Source organism: Patella vulgata, chromosome 4, assembly GCF_932274485.2.
Source record: "Patella vulgata chromosome 4, xgPatVulg1.2, whole genome shotgun sequence".
Taxonomy (NCBI): Eukaryota; Metazoa; Mollusca; class Gastropoda; family Patellidae; genus Patella; species Patella vulgata.
In genome coordinates, this window is record NC_065882.2 from 49753536 (window position 1) to 49773132 (window position 19597).

At 33.7% G+C, this 19597-nt stretch overlaps 1 protein-coding gene across 1 annotated transcript in view; it reads right to left on the reverse strand.

Annotated features, from left to right (window-relative positions):
* LOC126819194 (myosin-2 heavy chain) overlaps positions 1-19548 on the reverse strand; it is a 37808-nt gene extending 18260 nt beyond the window's left edge. Inside the window, exons 1-20 of the mRNA XM_050547095.2 lie at positions 19475-19548; positions 14856-14885; positions 13811-13957; positions 13494-13564; positions 13080-13347; positions 12840-12896; positions 10143-10208; positions 9511-9698; positions 9207-9338; positions 8520-8612; positions 8053-8113; positions 7688-7770; positions 6898-7245; positions 6387-6542; positions 5906-6036; positions 5457-5631; positions 2917-3144; positions 2566-2625; positions 1202-1348; positions 654-831 (exon numbers count right to left, since the gene is read on the reverse strand). Coding sequence (XP_050403052.1) covers positions 654-831; positions 1202-1348; positions 2566-2625; positions 2917-3144; positions 5457-5631; positions 5906-6036; positions 6387-6542; positions 6898-7245; positions 7688-7770; positions 8053-8113; positions 8520-8612; positions 9207-9338; positions 9511-9698; positions 10143-10208; positions 12840-12896; positions 13080-13347; positions 13494-13564; positions 13811-13895 — 2527 coding nt within the window. The 5' untranslated portion in view covers positions 13896-13957; positions 14856-14885; positions 19475-19548. The remainder of the gene's footprint in view (positions 1-653; positions 832-1201; positions 1349-2565; positions 2626-2916; positions 3145-5456; positions 5632-5905; positions 6037-6386; positions 6543-6897; positions 7246-7687; positions 7771-8052; positions 8114-8519; positions 8613-9206; positions 9339-9510; positions 9699-10142; positions 10209-12839; positions 12897-13079; positions 13348-13493; positions 13565-13810; positions 13958-14855; positions 14886-19474) is intronic.
* Positions 19549-19597: the final 49 nt, after the last annotated feature.

Sequence of the window (19597 nt, forward strand, 5' to 3'; positions counted from 1 at the left end):
ATCGAATTCCAACTGCCAAGGGATCTTTTACGTGCACGCCAATGTGTACATGGGACCTCAGTTTTTCATCCCATCTGAACGACTAGACAGCTGTCCTTGTCAGGCCTTCCATCCTGCATCACTGAGTACTGACAAGGGGAAACCACGCCGGAAAATCTGAATGAATATTCTCGGCCAATGCAGGGATCGAACACCCGACCTCCAGGGTAGCGAGCCAGCGTCTTACCCACTTAGCCACGTGATCCCCTTTTCCAGTATAAACACAAGATCAGTGACTAATAGTACTAATACTAATCAACAGTCTTGGAATAATGGTTTCAGTTGACTGATAATTGCCGATAAAAAAGCCTATTTCAAGTCATTATTTACTCATAATAATTAATCCAAACGGTGATTATTTGATGTTTTGTGTCATATTTTAAATAAAGGGAAATAATCAAAATGGCTGACATTCAAATGTTTTGAATTTCGTTTACTGTGGCTTCATATGGCTAACTGGATATTATCATTTTAAATTATACTATCACCATGGGCTGAAAACGTAAGAATGAGTCGAAAAGTTATGATTCTTGAGCGGGTGTCTTTTTTCATTACCACTGCCAAAATGTTCTATTAGTCTACCAGTAAACAGATAATTCCAAATGTGTATTTACCTTTAACATCTGATGTGACAAGTTTATTAGTATCAATAACACCAGTTTGTATGATATTTAAGGCTTGTATTTCTAGATCTTTCTTTTCATCATATAAATTTTTATCTGCACTAACAGTAGACAGACGCTCATTAACTTTCTCGCTGGCTGTAGGTACATCTCTATGTATATCTTTAACCTGTATAAAATGAATGTTATTATCAAACATATCTTCAATGTAAATATAATATATTCAAATTCAAAACAAATACCAGCTGTAGAAGAATCATATTTAGCAATTCACCTATAATGGCTACCGACATAGGTAATTCCTCATAATGTCATTCTTTAAATTATTGTGTGCAAAAAATTATTACAAAACCAGCAAAGAATCTGAAATCGCAATAACTTCACTATTTACATGCAACAGAAATGAACATTTGGCTTGCATGTACTACTTAAGAATTAAATGTGACACTAAGAGGCTCTATTAAAATGTAGAATTCATTATTAACATCCTATATCAAGAGGTAGGACATAAAATATCCAATTCTAACATGTAAACCTACCACTGCAGCCACTACTCGAAGTAGACGGGCATTTATTTCATGAGAAGCACTTTCTTTCAGCTTTTCTTCCAACTTGTTATATCTTTTCATCATTTTCTTCATATCTCTCAACATATCATGATTCTCTTGTCTTAATCTTTCTAATTCCTGCAAAATAAATTTGATATTGATGTGACTCTAAGTATAAATATTTACATGGTATTTATGACACCATTAAACAAGAGCATCGCGAACACTGCAATATACGTTTACATTCCATAAAAATTGTGACCGCTAGAGGGATCACAAGTTAAAAACCTGACTTTTCGTACAATCAAGGGCAATAAGGGAATGCACCAAAATCAATAGGGTATAAGGAATAAGTATACCAAGTTCCAAGATAATCCATTCAGAATTGTATTGTGGCCTTCCGGCGCTAAACGTAAAAATTGGGCAGGACTCGGCCAATGGAGGTCGGGACATGCATCAAATTCAATAGTTGCCGCCATAAGGCTATAAGGAATACATATGCCAAGTTTCAAGCGGATCCATTCAGAATTTCGGCCTGTATACGATAAACACAAAAATTGGACGTGGCTATGCCCCTGGGCATCAGGCATGCACCCAAAAAAATAGAGGTTATTCTTAGCAAATAGGGAATAAAAATCAAAAGTTTTCAAGACAATCAATTAAGATCTGCGGCCTGTAGGCGACACACAGATACACAAAAAGAAAACGGACGTGGCTCTGCCCATGGGGGTTGGGCATGCACCACAAACAAGAGGGATGTTAGTTAGGGTATAAGGAATAAGTATGCAAAGTTTCAACATGATACGTTAAGAAATGTGGGAGTGGCTCTGCAGCTGGGGATCGGGCATGCAACAAAAACAATAGGGATCATCCTTAGGGTTTAAGGAATAACTATGTAAAGTTTCAAGACGATCAGTTAAGAATTGCAGTCTGTAGGTGACACAGACACAGGTGACAGCAATATACGTTCACATGAATGTGGAAGTATAATTATTTGAGTATATCTAGTGATGTTTATAAGAAGACAACAGAATCAAAATTAAAATGAAGAACCCCACGGCACAAAAGTAAATAAAGAACAGACAGGGTCTTTTCAGGCTCCCTTTTATGCTCACCCATGTAAATATCCACCATGCTAGTCACAAAGCAAAAACTCTTTACTGACCAGTATCTCATTCACAATTTTGTGTATCCAAATGCAAATGACCCAATACATAATCTCACCAATTTTTAAAAATAATTCTGAACTGCGAGGTGTAAGAAAATTGTGACTAAAATAACCAAATTTAATGTGGATATGACAACAACAAAAAAAACAGCATAAAGAAATAAAAAAAAGAGAACAAAATAAACACCTCATTTTTGTCTTCTATAGTCTTTTTTAATTTTTCTTTTTCTTCTACAGAAACATCAGGCTAAGTAAGGTGAAAAGAATAGAAAATGTAAATAAATTATAGTGTACATAAAAGAGAAAAATAGCGCACAAACTGCAAAATGCATATACAAAATATAAAAGGAATTAATCCACAGTCACATCCAACAGCCCTCTAAGCTAAAAGAGGAATCAAGATGAAAACATTATCAGGCCTTCCTGGCAAATGTATACCTATCATGTAGCATGTCACCCATCACGAGATACATCTGGACTCTTAAACTAGTAATGAATTTAAATTTGGCCAGGTGTCAAATAGTGCAAAATACTGTACCTCTGATGGTGCTACAACTGACATTGGCTTATCTTTACAGAGGGCTAATTCTGTTTCTAGCTCAATTATCTTTGTTTTACTTGATAATAAATCTGTATTAACATCTGATAGTTTGGTATTAAGGTAAGTTTTATCTTGTTGTAGGGCTGTTATTTGATCCTGTAGAGATTCCAGTTCTTCCTGACATTTCTTCAAGGCTTCAACAGTACTGGGATCAGGAACCATTACCTAATTTATGTTACAAGAATGATACAACCGTGATATACCAGATGTTTACACTATTTGCGTAGAGGGGCAGCCATTTTGTCTGGCAGTTTTAGTCCGATTTTCATGAAATTCGAACTCAACCAACAATACGGTGTAATGGTGACATATTCGAACGTTTTTTTAAATCAGATAATAATTGTGACCTCTTGAGGGACCACAAGCTAAAAACGTGATTTTTCGTACAATCAGGGGACATAATTCAGAAAGTTACGATCCAATATGCGCGAATATCGAAAGGAACCAAGAAATTTGGTTTATAAGCATGCATTTCAAGTTTCATCAAAATCGGGTCAAAATTGTGACCACTAGAGAGTCCACAACCCCGATATACCATATTTTTACACTATTAGTGTACGAGGAGCAGCCATTTTATTTTGTCTGTCAGTTTTGGTCCAATTTTCACTCAACCATCATTACGGTGTAACAGTGATATATTCACATATTTTATTAAATCGGATAATTATTGTAACCTCTAGAGGAACCACAAGCTAAAAACGCGATTTTTCGTACAGTCAAGGGCCATAATTCAGGAAGTTACGCTCCGATATGCGCAAATATCGAAAGGAACAAAGATCTTTGGGTTATAACCATGTATTTCAAGTTTCATCAAAATCGGATCAAAATTCTGAGCTATAGAGGGTCCACAACCTTGATATACCATATTTTTACACTGTTTGCATTCGAGGGGTTGCCATTATGTCCGGCAGTTTTGATCCGATTTTCACGAAATTCGAAATCATTCATCATTAAGGTGTAACGTCGATATATTCAAACGTTTTTTTAAATCGGAATAAAATTGTGACCCCATACAATTCGTACAATCAGGGGCCATAATTCAGGAAATTTGTGTTCGATATGTGCAAAAATTGAAAGGAACCAAGATCTTTGGGTTACAAACATGTATTTAAAGTTTCGTCAAAATCGGATCAAAATTCTGAGCGCTAGAGGGTCCACAACCTTGATATACCATATTTTACACTGTTTCCATTCGAGGGGGGTGGGGGGATTTTGTGCGGCAGTTTTGGTCCGATTTTCACGAAATTCGAACTCAACCGTCATTAAGGTATAACGACGATACATTCATATGTTTTTTTAAATCGGAATAAAATTGTGACCTCATTAGGGTCCACAAGCTATAAAACGTGATTTTTCGTACAATCAGGGGCCATAATTCAGGAAGTTAGTGTCCGATATGCTCAAATATCGACAGGAACCAAGATCTTTGGGTTATAAACTTACATTTCGAATTTCACCAAAATCAGATAAAAATTGTGACCTCTATAGGGTCCACAAGCTAAAAACACGATTTTCCGTACAATCAGGGGCCATAATCCATGAAGTTACGGTCTAATACATGCCAATATTTTAAGTTTCGTTGAAATTGGATAAAAATTGTGACCTGTAGAGTGTCCACAAACAATTGTGAACGTCCGTATGGACGTATGGACAGGGACGACGACAATATACGTCCGCATGAAAATGTGGGCGTAAAATAAAAAAACATACAACACACTACAAGAAGTTATTTTCAGGAATCAATACACTGAAACAGCTCTAAGTTTTGTGAAGGAACCTTTGAAGTTAAACTCCAGCAAAATATACATATGATCAAAACATGTATTGTTTCTGTAACTGTTTTTATTATTTCTTTTGTTTTTTTTGGGGGGGGGGGGAATTTAGTCAGTTTGTGCAGATAAAACTGTACATGGTGCAAATATTCTCCCCACATAGATGTGGTTGGCCTCTGTGTATCTATTTATTAAATATATATTGGGTCATTTTGATAAACAGGAAGTGTTTTACGGATGGGACAAAAATAATCTCAGATTGCCCTTATCTCGGTTATTTCTCAACGGATCTTTTTCGGGTTATCATTTTTGGATTCTTTGGACGAATCCCATATGGGCTCTGACCAGTGATGGGATTTCGCCTGTATATTCCGGACATGTCCGACACTATTTTTCAAACGTCCTAAATTGTCCGACCAGGAATATGCCCAATCGGACATCAAGACATGGTGAATAATATTCAAAATTACAAAATTAATAAGAGGCTTGACTGATTAGGTAATTAAGTGATCGACGTATTTATTGTGTTATACCTCTCCTTTGTCGGTCTATATATCAATCCAATAAGAGTGATTATAAACTTAATCTGCATGATTAACCCGTGAATTCTCCATTGTCGGACGTTTTAATCTCCTTGATGTCTGGCGACAACACGTAGGAATTAGTCATATAATATTAGGAGTTCTAGTTCATTTTAATACTGACCTCAATTGTTTTAACTTGAGGTTCTTTAATAACTAGTGGTACTGGACTAACTTCAGGTGGACCAGGTACATTACCACTTTGTACTTTCTGTAGTGTTTCTATCTTTAGTTTTAAATCTTCTACCATACTATCTACCTCTCCTAGAGATGTATACAGTTCCTTAGTAGAATCAGGTCTGAAAGATTGTATAACATCTATTAATCCAGATATGGTTTATCCTTATCATATCCTAATAGACCATGCAGGATATCTGCACTACAAAACCAAAACAAAACATGCAATATGGAGACAGTACAATTTGACATGGGGAAAAAACTATAATTTAAAACAGATACATACAAAAATGATCTGTAATTTTTTTTATCAATAGCATAAAGTTTTAACAGTTGAGCCTGATTATCAACAAAGATTGCCAGATCTACCAGATTGTAAATAGAGTAGTAGCATACTTGTCTCCCTCTTCTGGAGGTCTGTTGTGTTTTTCTTGAAACTTTTTCTCCCATTCTGTAATTTCATCTTCTAATCTCTTTTTTTCACTGTCCATCATATCTTTCTCAAATTTTGTTTTTACTTCATTGTCCTAAAAAACATAATCGTATAGTGGTTGTTAGAATGGTTCTATTTCGTAAACAACATGTGCATTCTTTCAAGGAGTTGCCATACGTTCATTCAATCACCAATTTCCCATTCATACATATACATGTACATTTATCCTTATCACATAATATTGCTAGTCCAATTTTATCAAGAGTTCAGTTAACTAAAATTTCAAAACATAAAATAAGCATTGATAAACTTGTAAACTGTTGTTTTTTGAGTATTTTTCTTTTAAAAAAACCCTAAGAAAACATGCATTCACAAAACAAAGATGTATACTACAATTGAATAATTATTGATTTTTTTTTTTATTGGGGGTTCTTCATCTTTTACCTTTGCTGCTTGTTTAGAAGATTCTGTATTGGAAGCAACAATAGCTGATAATACTGCATATTGGTTCTCTAAAGCCTTATATTTAGCTTGTATAGTAAGGCTGTCTTCTAAAGATGTTTTTAAACTACCATATTTAATTTCCCATTCAGCAGAAAGCTACAATATTAAAGACAAAAGTTATCGTGGATCAGGAACTCGTTCTCAAGCGCTACTCATCTGGTTGTTCTTCTTGGTGTGACGCTCTTCGAAAATGCATAAGGCTCCACCAATTCATGTATGATCGACATGAAATTGGCATGCTTTTTCCTTGGACAATTGCGCACAAGACTTTGATTTTTGATGTGATGTCACAATTCACAGTCCCTGGTCTATAGGAAGGATACAATGCTTAGGTTTGTTTTTAACATAATATCTATATGTAATATTTGTAGGCTATAAATATTGAATAATATGGGAAATCACTCTGACTAAATATATAAATACATCTATCTTGTCTTTTTAACATAACTACCTTTTTATGTTCTGTTATTTGTTCTTGTAAATTTATTTTTTCTTCCATATATGTTTTCCTTTCATCAGAAAACATTTGTCTTTCTTTTTCCATTTTCTGACGCTCTTCAAGACAATCTGTCCTTTCCTTTGAAATCAACTGACGTTCATCTTCCATTCGTTGTTGTTCTTCTTTTCCTAAAGCCACTGCGACAACTGATGTTTGCTTCTCACTCTTTGTATCCCCCTGTAACTTAGTACTCTCAACAGTATCAGAATCAACATTTACAACTGCTATTGCTTTTTCACTTAACAATGCATTTAATCGTTCCGTTTCATTCTTTTCTTTTTCCAATTCTTTATTAAGATTCTGAAAATATTAGAAACATAAAAACATAATGATTTATACAGTAAGTATCAGACACTACATTCTGAAACGGCAGGGTTTTCTGGATCCAAAGCCATATAATTGCACATCCATTCGTCATGCTGGGTAAACATTGAATCCTTAAGTCCTCGAAGAAGATACTTTACCCTGGTATTTATATCCACTATGTTGTCATTTGTCTAGCTGGAAAGTGCAAAGTCAAGTGGCATCAAAAATATGACTTATGTACAGACATATTATCAATCAAGCCAGGTAAGGACATAACAGTATGCTCTGTGTACGGTAAGTTGGGAAAGAAATTAATTAAAATTACATTACTTTTTTATTTTTACATGTATATCTTCAATTGTAGGCCTATAATAGTAAAGTAAGGACATTTTTTTAGAAAGATAAATAGTTTCAAAAAAGTATTATTAACACAAACCATTTTCTCTTCTTCGAGCTTGTCTAATAAACTCTTATATGTAGTTGTTTCTTTCTCCATTTTCTCAGTACAATCTTTCTCAACTTAAAAAAAATCAAGATTTTTAATTAGGCATCAAGGCAAACTTAAATGACAGAATACTTTCTTTCTACAGTACAACAACATCTTAAAGAGGTATTGGCGCTTTGGGGACTTGGGTGGTTGGTAAAAAAAATAAAAAGTAATTTTTGATTTTACGTGATTTGACTACACAGTTAAATCGTGTATGTTCAAATAAGATTGTGTGCAGAATTTGAGACAAATCAATTTTTGAAAAAGTTTTAAGATCGATTACTAATCAAAACAGTTGAAATTAATTTATATACCTTGTGATGTTGATGCATACGCTTTATCTACTGTGGCTATCAAATCAGTCTTCATTTGTTCCTTTAAAAAAATATTTTAAAATAAATAAACCTTGTATGAAATAGAGAGAGAGAGAGAGAGAAATGGGGTTTAATGTCCACTCGACACAAACTAGTTAATTTCGGGACTAACATATGGTTCAACTTTATTTCAATAATTCCCTTGCGCGTACGGGTCTTTAGCAGTGGGAGGAAACCGGAGGACCCGGAGAAAACCCACGAGTTTGGACAGGCGACCCTACTCCTTGTCATGTACAACTGGGGAATCGAAACCACGCCAGTAATTAACTCTATAACAGCCCTTATGATACAGCTTGCATGTGCTAACCATCTGGCCATCCCCCCCGCCTCACTTTATGTGAAATATTTATTACCTTGCATCACAAAATCATGTTGTAAAGTGATATTAAAAAAAAGCACCACCATACCTTCTCTTTAATAAGTCGATCAATTTCCATCTTGTGTTTGAGTAGTAAAACTTTTTTATCTTTCAGTATCTTATTGTTACGTTCTGTCAGACTCTACAATAATGGAAAATGTACGTTAAATAAAGTATATAGATCAATATATTAAAATTCTATAGCTACTTTTTATTTTTTAGTTCTCCTGTAATAGCCGAGTGGATATGTCTTAAAAAAAACCCATCAAAATTGTTTACTTTATTTTAAAAGTATGACACTTGGTGTCAATGTACTATTAATTATATTGATCAATTTAGCATTTGGAGTCACTTCTAAAAATAGATATTTGATGTCACAAATGCCAAATTAAATTTTCATGTTTAAACAGTAAAGTATTTACATTTATTGCAGTTGATCTTTGTCATATTATTGTATGCATATTTGCGAGGTCTATGATAAAAAAATATACAATAAAAGGCTAAACAATCTGTCAATTTCAACTAAACATCTGAGTCCTAAATTGATGCAAATATTTTACTTGATTTTATTACCCTATTCTCAGGGCCAGTAATTATTCTTAGCAGTAGAAAGCATTTGAAATTGAAGTCAGACTGGGGCTTCAAGATGCTAAATGTCAAAAGCTAAAGTTGTTCAAGGGGTGTCAATAGGCCGACAGACGGAGAAAAAAACGCAAAGGCTTAATATTATTTCTACCTTAAAAACATCCTTCCAGTAAGTTTCTTTACTTTCTAATTCAATCCTGTGGACATCTATAACCTGTTTAAAAGTTGTAACTTTCTCAACATATTCTTTTTTCAAACACAGCACAAACATATTAAACTGACTCTAAAAGAAAAGATTGCATGAATTAGACATTCAGCCATAGAAATTTGTTGATTTGAAAATATTAAGACAGACATAATCAATCACATAGATTTACACAACAATTCTCCAGATTCCAGAAGTTTCTAGTTATAATAAAAAAAATTGAAGAAAAATACACAGTAAGCATAATAACCTGAGTCTCATCTTCAATAGCTCTGTAATTATTCTCAATATCATGTACAATACGAATGTGGCTTATTTTCATACACTCCATATCTGTAGTTATTTGTTTAATACAGTTTCTTGCATATAAATAGGGAATATAAGCATTCTGATGTTGTTCATTTTCTATTGATGTTCTGGATTTAAGGCTAACTGTGTCTGAAAAAAATATTGAACACTACAGATAAACTCTATTTAGAAATGTTTTAGAAACATTTTCTAATACTGTAAATAAAATGATAATTTGATGTTTTGGAATGAAGGCTAACAAAAACAATACAAATAAACTATCTTTCCATTTAAAAAATATATCTAAGCAAATTTCCTAAAATGATACTATCAAAAATAGCACACACTCTCACTTTGTAGTTCGTACTTAATTTTTCATACAATTTCCTCACTTCATTGGTTACGTGTTTTCTTTGCTTTTTTTAGGGGTTTTGTGTTTGAAGACATTGTCTATTTTATGTTGTTATTTTACATATAGAAATAAATGCATATTGAAATTATTATAACTTACTGATGGTAGACTGAATTTTATACACATTTTTCTGCCCGAATAAATTTCTTATTTTACAGTATTTTTAAAAATTAAAAACTTACCATCACGGTTCTTATTTTTGTTAGAATCAAATCTACTGATCACTGTTGACGTACTAGAAGAGGATTCTGAAGCAAAAATATAGATTAATCAAAATGGTCAAGCATAGACTATTCAACACGTTACAAAACCATCTTGACAAAATTGTGGCATGAAACAAGGCTGTAAATAAAAGATAGGTTGCCAAGCAACAAAACATACACCCCCAGCAGCTAAATCGTCCGAGCGGTTGACGTATATTTATTCCTTTGTAGGTAATTGGGGAACTTTACAAGACAGTTCCATACAGATCAGATTATAATTTTTTGTCGTTTGCTGGTTCACAAGGTTCTACAAACTGAAACAAGGACCGCAACTCTGGAAGTAGTCTACAGAAATTGTTGAAATTTGACAGGCTTTTTTGTTTTACTAATTTAAATAAAGCATATAAATTTCATACAGATTTAGATGATCTCTTTTGTCATTCAAACTTTCACAAGGTTAACAAAGTAAAACAAGGGCCATAACTCTAGAAATTATTGACGGAAATTGCTGAAATTCAATAGACCTCTGTTTCACAAATCTAAATTATGCATATAAATTTCATATATATCGGATGATAACTTTCATCAATCGAGCATTAATAAGGTTGAACAAAGTGAAACAAATGTCATAACACTAGAAGTAATTATTGTAAATTGCTGAAATTCAATAGGCTTCTTGGTTTCACTAATTTGAATAATGCATATAAATTTCGGCGTTAGAGCGCTCACAAGGTTCAATAAAGTGAAACGAGCTGTAATTCTAGAGGTATTAAACGGAAATTGCTAAATACAAAAGGATTGTTCTTTTTAATAACTTAAATGGCACATATAAATTTCATACAGATCGGCAGATGACTTTAGAGGTTGGAGCGCTCACAAAGTGCAACAAAAGCCGTAATTCTAGAAGTACCGTAAAAAACGGAAATTGCTGAAATTCAATAGGATTCTTCTCTTTACTAATTTAAATGATGCATGTAAATTTCATACAGATCGGCAGATAAATTTTGATGTTAGAGCGTTCACATGGTTCAATAAAGTGAAAGAAGGGCCATAACTCTTAGACGTAATAAACGGAAATTGCTGAAATTCAACAGGATTCTTCGTTTCACTAATCTAAATAATGCATATAAATTTCACAAAGAATTGCATGACAACTTTTGGCGTAATAGTGTTCACAAGGTTCAACAAAGTGAAACAAGGGTCACAACTCTATAGGTATAAACAGAAATTGCAGAAATTCAATAGGCTTCTTCGTTTCACTAATTTAAATAATGCATAAATATTTCACAAAAATCGAATGATAACTTTTGGCGCAATAGCATTCACAAGGTTCAACAAAGTGAAACAAGGGCCATAAATCTAGACTTAATGAACAGAAATTATATAGGCTTCTTCATCTCACTAATGTAAACCACATATATAGCAATTTTAAAACAATCGGATAATAACTTTTGGAGTTAGAGCGTTCACAAGAAATTGTGGACGACGGACAGGGGCGACTGCAATATACGTCCACATTTCCATCTGGGCGTATAAAAGGGCACCTCAAACATAACCAGATAGTGTTCACAAGAAATTGTGGACGATGGACAGGGGCGACTGCAATATACGTCCACATTTCCATCTGGGCGTATAAAAGGGCACCTCAAACATAACCAGATAGATTTATATGAGTCGGTAGGTGTATACTGGTCTCATAGTGAAAAATATCCTTGTGAATATAAAAATTTGCAGCAAATTCGTCGAAAATGGTAAGATTGGCCTGGAGAAATACTGAAAAACAGGGATGTAGCCACGCCGGGTGGCACTATTTTTTGCCGCCCAGTACAAAGAAAAAATTGAAGAAAGCCGCCCAGTCGTATTTAAACCCCTTTGTCCTTCTCTGTACACAAACTCAGCGTCAGCGCTCGAAATTTACCACGGCAAACTGCAAAGCCATGGTAAAAGTCGACGCGAACCATGTCTAGCCACGGCATAATTTTTTTTTGTGTGCCGTAGTAGACTCTATCATCCCAAATTAGTTTAAAGAAAGAAGTATTGGTATTTTGTTTATTTATATTTAGAAGTTGTGTAGGTCTATTCATTTTACAATTCTAGAGTCTTTAAATTTGTATATTTGCCGTAAATAGGTCAACCCAGACCAATTTCCGGCACTCCAATGTTAAAGGTATGGATGTCGTAAATGGTGTCGTACTTTCGGTTTTACTATCAATTTTTAATGTACTCATTCTACCGGTAATTCTACCGAATCTAAACTAAATCCTAGAGACAGCTACAAAAGGCAGCAGATGCTCTGAAAATACACCAAGAAGGGTTGAATTTTCATAAAAGACCACGCCCCACTCTAAAATTTTTTTTTCATCGCTGCACTCGGCAGCTATTTTTTTCACCACTCAGCAAATCCTGGCTACATCCCTGGAAAAAAATTGAGGCATACAACCGTAGACAGAGACTAGTCATAGACACATAGAATGACTCAAACTAAATAAAGAAAACGCAGCTATGAAGTTATCAGTAAACACCAGTGAATACTCAATTGGGATCATGTGGTTTTTCGCATAATCTTAGTGTGTCGTTCAAAATTTCGTGGCACACTGAGAATCACTGATCTATGTCCTGATTTCCTACTTCTAAATAATAATAAAAAAAAATTATCTATACTTATAGAAAACTTACTTGGACGTTTAGTCTTTGCTGAAATTGATAAATCTTCACTCTTCACACTCCAAGCCTCTGAAAATATACATAATTATTTTGAAATTTTAAACAATGGGAAAACAAAGGGTTTATTATACCATAACGATTAAATTCGATTTATAAATTCTTCAGGATCTACTTTTAATAACAAATTATATAAAAGCAACTGTACATGTTCTCCTTTTTCTGACGGATAGGGTGTATACAAGAAATCTTTACCTTTAGCTGAAATATTTGATCTAAGAGAAACTGCGCTTCCCATATTACTAGTGCCATCATCAGGAGCTGGCTCTACAACATTTCTGCGGAATGGTGAAGGACTTCGTCTCTCTTTCTGTGATGATAGAGATAAGACTGATGAACTTTGAGATCTTGTATCTTTCTCTTGGTCTTTTTTCTCATACATTCCATCTTTTCTTTTCTTCTGTGGGTCATCATTTTTATTAACATCGTTCACTATTTTTATTTCTTCGTCTTTTACCGTTTCCTACAAGATTAATCCAAACATTAATTCATTCATAACCTATACAGTTTAAACACCAACTACAGTAACAACTAAATTAAATTCATCAGGAAAACATTTTGAGAAATTGTTAAAATAAAATCAAATGTCAATTTCTCAACAGGACTTACCTGACTAACATTATCAATTATGTTTGAATCATCAGCACTTTTGACCACAACTGGCATTTTATCTGTATTCTCTGAAATACGAAAAAAAACAAGTTTTTAAATGGGTATATCACAATATTGGGGACAGTTACTTTTTATGGTCATACTTCTACTTTTTAGATGTAATAAAACAAAATATCAAAAGTTTATTAAAACAACAATTATTTTATTATTTTTTACCCCAATTTAAAGAGGTCTAATCATTTAAATTGATTACGATTACATCATTTTTTAGATTTCTTAAGTAACTTTATACAGCTTTAAACATCTTTAATTACCTTCATTTTCTACATCTTTATTATCCAGCGGAAGTTCTGGAATAATATCCTTCTTTTTCTTCTTGATTTTTGCTTTTGTAGCCATTATCTTTACTTCGATACTTTCATTAATCAAATTAATAATTTGACTTTTGATGTAATTAAATCCTGCAAGAAATAATATCAATTACTAAATCTGTTTAAAGTTTAAACATTCTTGAATATTACAGAAATGGTTATGGAGATATGTAACCAGCGGCTGCCAGGCAGGATACGCCCACATTTTCGAGAGATGGATAGAGAACAAGCTAAAACGAAAGTGATTTTTCCTACAATCAAGGGCCATAATGCAGGAGATTACAATTCGATATGCGCAAATATCGAAAGGAACCGAGATCTTTGGGTTATAAACTTACATTTCAAGTTTAAACAAAATCGGATAAAAATTGTGACCTCTATAGGGTCCACAACCTTGATATACCATATTTTTTCGCTATTTGAGAACGAGGGACGGCCATTTTGTCTGTCAGTTTTGGGCCGATTTTCACGAAATTCGAACTCCGCTGCCGTAGGGTGTAACGGTGATAAAATATTACGTTTTTTTAAATCGGATAAAAATTATGACCTCTATAGGGCCCACAAGCTAAAAACGTGATTTTTCGTACAATCCGGGGCCATAATTAAGGAAGTTACGTCCCGATATGCGCGAATATCGAAAGGAACTGAGATCTTTGGGTTATAAACTTACATTTCAAGTTTAAACCAAATTGGATAAAAATTGTGACCTCTACAGTGTTCACAAGCTAAAAATGTGATTTTTCGTACAATCAGGGGCCATAATCCATGAAGTTACAGTCTGATACATGCCAATATTGAAAGGATCCGAGATCTTAGGGTGATAAACCTATATTTCAAGTTTCATTGAAATCGGATAAACATTGTGACCTGTAGACTGTTCACAAACAATTGTGGACGGACGGACAGGGGCGACAACAATATACGTCCACATGAAAATGTGGGCGTATAAAAAGCATTTTAAGTCTTCACTTCTACATCATAAACTTACCCTATAAAACTAGGTACATCTATATATTTCCTGCAAAGAAGAAAGGACTTGTTGTTATAGCTTTAAAGATACATGTGCATAACAATTCAACCTGACAATATATGATAATTATCATAGTGTAAAATATACAACAGAATTATAGTTTACAGGATAGCCAAGCTTAACTATTACCACACACACAGAAACGCTATGAGCTCAAGAAGCCAATTGGCCTACTAAAATCCAGTTTTATTTTACTGACTACTTGACTGTACGTGTATGCCATGACTTCTTGTGTTTGTGTCAATTAACAGAAGGAAAATTTTATGTGATTTTGTTTTACCAACTGCACAAATCACGTGGAATACAAAAATTTCTCAGGAATCAGCTATCATAAATGTTAAAATATTATGATTCATATTGCTATCACTCATATTCATATTGTTCATGTATGGTAGATATCCATCAAATGGTTTAAGTAGAAATTAGTCAATTAACCAGATACACATGTATAGTACCAGAACTAAAAATGTGATCTTGACTCCCAACTGCTTGATACCACATGGTTAAGTGGTTTGATTCCAAACAATAGAAATCTAGGAAACCATCTCAACATTTCATAACCTAGATAACAAACCTCATCTCTCAACCCTCTGTGTTTCGAGATAAAGAGATGGTGCTGTATAGTTCCACGTAGCAAAGCCCGACACAAATCACATCGGACCTCAGTAAGCAAAACTGACAATATTTTTCATCAAAACGATTGATTAGTGTTATTTATAATATTTCGGGAATATTTGGAGTTAGGCGATAGTTGTTCCACTACATTGGCCTCTGTTTTTTAAAGTCTAATTAGTCATAATAGTATAAAACAAGCCAACAGTGAGGCTGAAGTCCCCCGCCGAAATCCCCAAATAAATAGATGACACATATTAATTAATCGCACATCTATTTTTTTCAAAAGTATCGAGCAATCAAACTGATTATCAACTATACACTAAGTTTCATCACTCTCTATCAGATAGAATCAAAGTTATCTTGTCCCAAAGCATCGACCAAGGAAATTGCTTATCTCTGCTTAGCTTTAGCTCGATATGTTAATCATTGAATTCAGTCAAGACGAACATCAACATCAAGTTAGAAGCAGAGTTGTTATGTTCCAAAGTCTTGACCAATCAAAATGCTTATTGCACCTTAGCCTAAGCAGACAATTCTCATCATCGAACTTAGGCAAGGTATTGATGTAATGAAACTATACACCAAGTTTCATCACTCTCACTTAATTAGAACTAAAGTTATCATGTCCCAAAGCATCAACCAATCAAATTGCTTATCTCTACTTACCATAAGCAGAAAATGCTCATCTTCGCACTCTACCAAGCCATTGACCTCATAAACACCTACACCAAGTTTGAACATTCTAGCTCAATTAGAAGGACAGTATTTGGTTTCCAAAGTCTCGGCCAATCAAATTGCTTATCGTTCTGCTTACCCTCAGCAGAAAATGCTCAATATCAAACTCAGTCAAGGTATTGATGTAATGAAACTATACACCAAGTTTCATCACTTTCACTTAATTGGAACTAAAGTTATCGTGTCCCAAAGCATCAACCAATCAAATTGCTTATCTCTACTTACCCTAAGCAGAAAATGCTCATCTTCATACTCCATCAAGGCATTGACCTAATAAACACTTATACCAAGTTTGAACATTTTACCTCAATTAGAAAATGCTCATTATCGAACTTAGTCAAGGTATTGATGTAATGAAACTATACACCAAGTTTCATCACTCTCACTTAATTAGAGCTAAAGTTATCGTGTCCCAAAGCATCAACCAATCAAATCGCTTATCTCTGCTTACCCTAAGCAGAAAATGCTCATCTTCGAACTCAATCAAGGCATTGACCTAATAAACACCTACACCAAGTTTGAACATTCTAGGTCAATTAGAAGGAAAGTTATTTTGTCCCAAAAAGTGTGACGGACAGACGGACGGACGGACAGACGAATCCATTTTAATAGTCCCCTGCTTTCTTCGAAAGGCGGGGGACAATTATCTTATTTTTAAGATGTTACATGCATTAATAAAGAAACTGAGTTTGCCACTTGGAACTAAAGCAGTGATTCTCAACCAGTGTGCCGCGAGATCTTCCTGAGTGTACCACAAAATTTTGAACGACACACTAAGATTATGCGAAAAACTACATGATCCCAATTGAGTATTCACTGGTGTTTGCTGATAAGTTCATAGCTGTGTTTTCTTTATTTAGTTTGAGTCATTCTATGTGTCAATGACTAGTCTCTGTCTACGGTTGTATGCCGTCTGACTTATAATGTTTTTATTTTGAAAAATTCCAATATTTTTCATATATTTATTTAGCCAGGTGTGCCGCTAATTTTTTCATGTGTACCAAAGTGTGCCATTGGAAAAAAAGATTGAGAACCACTGAACTAAAGGTACCCAATCGTAGCTAAAAACAAGCACATCAGTATATCTCAACGTTTTTAGCTACGTTCTTGTAGCTATACATAATTACATAACCTGTCTGAGCATTTCATTTTCATTTAATTGCTTCTAACACATTTAATTTAACACTGAAAACTTAGCACAATCACTTCCATGCATGCAGCCATTTCAGATAATTTGAATTCACTTCTTTATCTTGTCAGTAGGCTAACCTGACCCGGTGCAATATCCACTTCCTAAAAATTATGTTCAAATTTCTCCCTTATAGTCATATTATTCCTTAAGATGAAATTTGTATCATCAATTAATTGGAATATTGTAAAATAGTACAATTTGTTGACCAGAATAAAGATTGGGACATATTATCCAGAGTGGTATTGAGCCTTAATTCATATTATATTATAATCAATTGCCTTGGGCATCCGAATACTTACCAGGCTACCAGTACCTATAGGGCAATTCCACGGTAACGGACGTACATTTTGAACTCGCCATATTTTTATTACTTCCAATATTTTCTAACCATGAATAATTAACTATTTGGGTTTTATATAGCATTAAAGACACATGATTTAAGTATCAATTGACATATAATTTAATTTGTTCATGAACACTGGAAATAAATATTGGCTCTTCAAAGTATAGGTAACAGACGTACAGAAATGAACACCATGATTTGCCTGCATGAACATAGTTTCAAAACTCTGTGAATTGTCTTGTGGAATTTAAAAGTTTTAATCCTTTTAAGAAAGGGCACTTATACTACATGTGTACTGCATAATCACTTCTCACATTTGGATTCTTGTAACCCAGTAAATTAGAAATTATTGTGGTAATGGACGTACATATTTTCTGGTAACGGATGTACGAGTGCAAATTGCTAACTCATTACATGAGATATGTAAACTTTCAAATAATCGGACTTATAGATAATAATAATAGTTAACTCATTTGAATTAATGGAACAGTTACTTTCCTAAAAACATTACTCCTTGAATGAAATATTGTGACCTTAAAATTTTGGTAACGGACGTACATTTTTACCCTAAAATTTTGGTAACGGACGTACATACATCTATGAAACCCTAAGTAATTCAGACAATTTTGGCAAATGATTTCTTTTTACGGTCATAGTAACAAGAATGAGTGATGTTAGCTTTAAATATGAGTTTTTGAACAGTTCCATAAATAAATATGAATGAGAGAGATAAAATGGAAATATTTGGTAACATGAAATACTGTGAAAAGTAACGGACGTACATCTATGAAAACCCAAGTTATTCTGAGAATTTTTGCAAATCTTTTCTTTTTACGATCAATATAGTAAGAATGGGTTATTCTAGCTTTAGATATGAAGTTTTAAATAATTCTATATAAAAATATGATTGAGAGAGAAAAAAATGTAAATATTTGGTAACGGACGTACATTCTCATAGTGATATTTTTCAATGTTGGTTACCTTCACAAAAATATATTATTTTTATATTTTAATGTTTAAAAATATTATGTTTATATACATTGTCATATAACTGATGCCAAATCATTCATTATGAGTCAGAATAATCAAACAAACACAAAGTAAGAAAATAAAATAGAATTATAAATTCGACATTTACAACGTAAACCTTGACACAAGACCAAATAAAAAAAAAATCGGAAGAGTCTCCACCCAAATTGAGATTTTTCTTCAAAATATGGATTATTTCCCACCATAAGACACTATTTTTGTCCACTTATCAACTAATTAAATTTTTCACCTAATTGTATACTTTAGTGTGGAATTGCCCTATATTATAATATTAATACTAGGCTAATAGGCCTACTAGGAGTAGTACTACTACTAAGGCCTATAGTTATAGAGAGTGAAATTAATTGAGTTTTTTTAAATCTAAAATTATCCCTGTGCATTGATGACCATCTTGAAAATGTACCACCCACTCCTACATGATATTGTCAGTCGAGAATCTAGTGATTGACGACATTGATTGTATCTGTGACGTGTGGAAGGGGTAGGAACGGGCACCTGTTTGCTGTTCGTTGTGACTCCCCCGCCCATCAGCATCATTTATTCAAAATCTTTGTCTACATGCGAGTGTATGGATATTAAGTTTATTAATTTGTTTCTTTACAGATGTAACAAATAGCTAGAAATTCAAATTAATTATTTTACCTTAAAATGTTCACTTGGGTTAATAAGCGACCATCGCGATGACACAAAAACAAATATTACTTCGCCATTTTGACGCACGATAGAAAACTATGGAGAAAGTGGTGACGTAGTCGTTTACGTCAA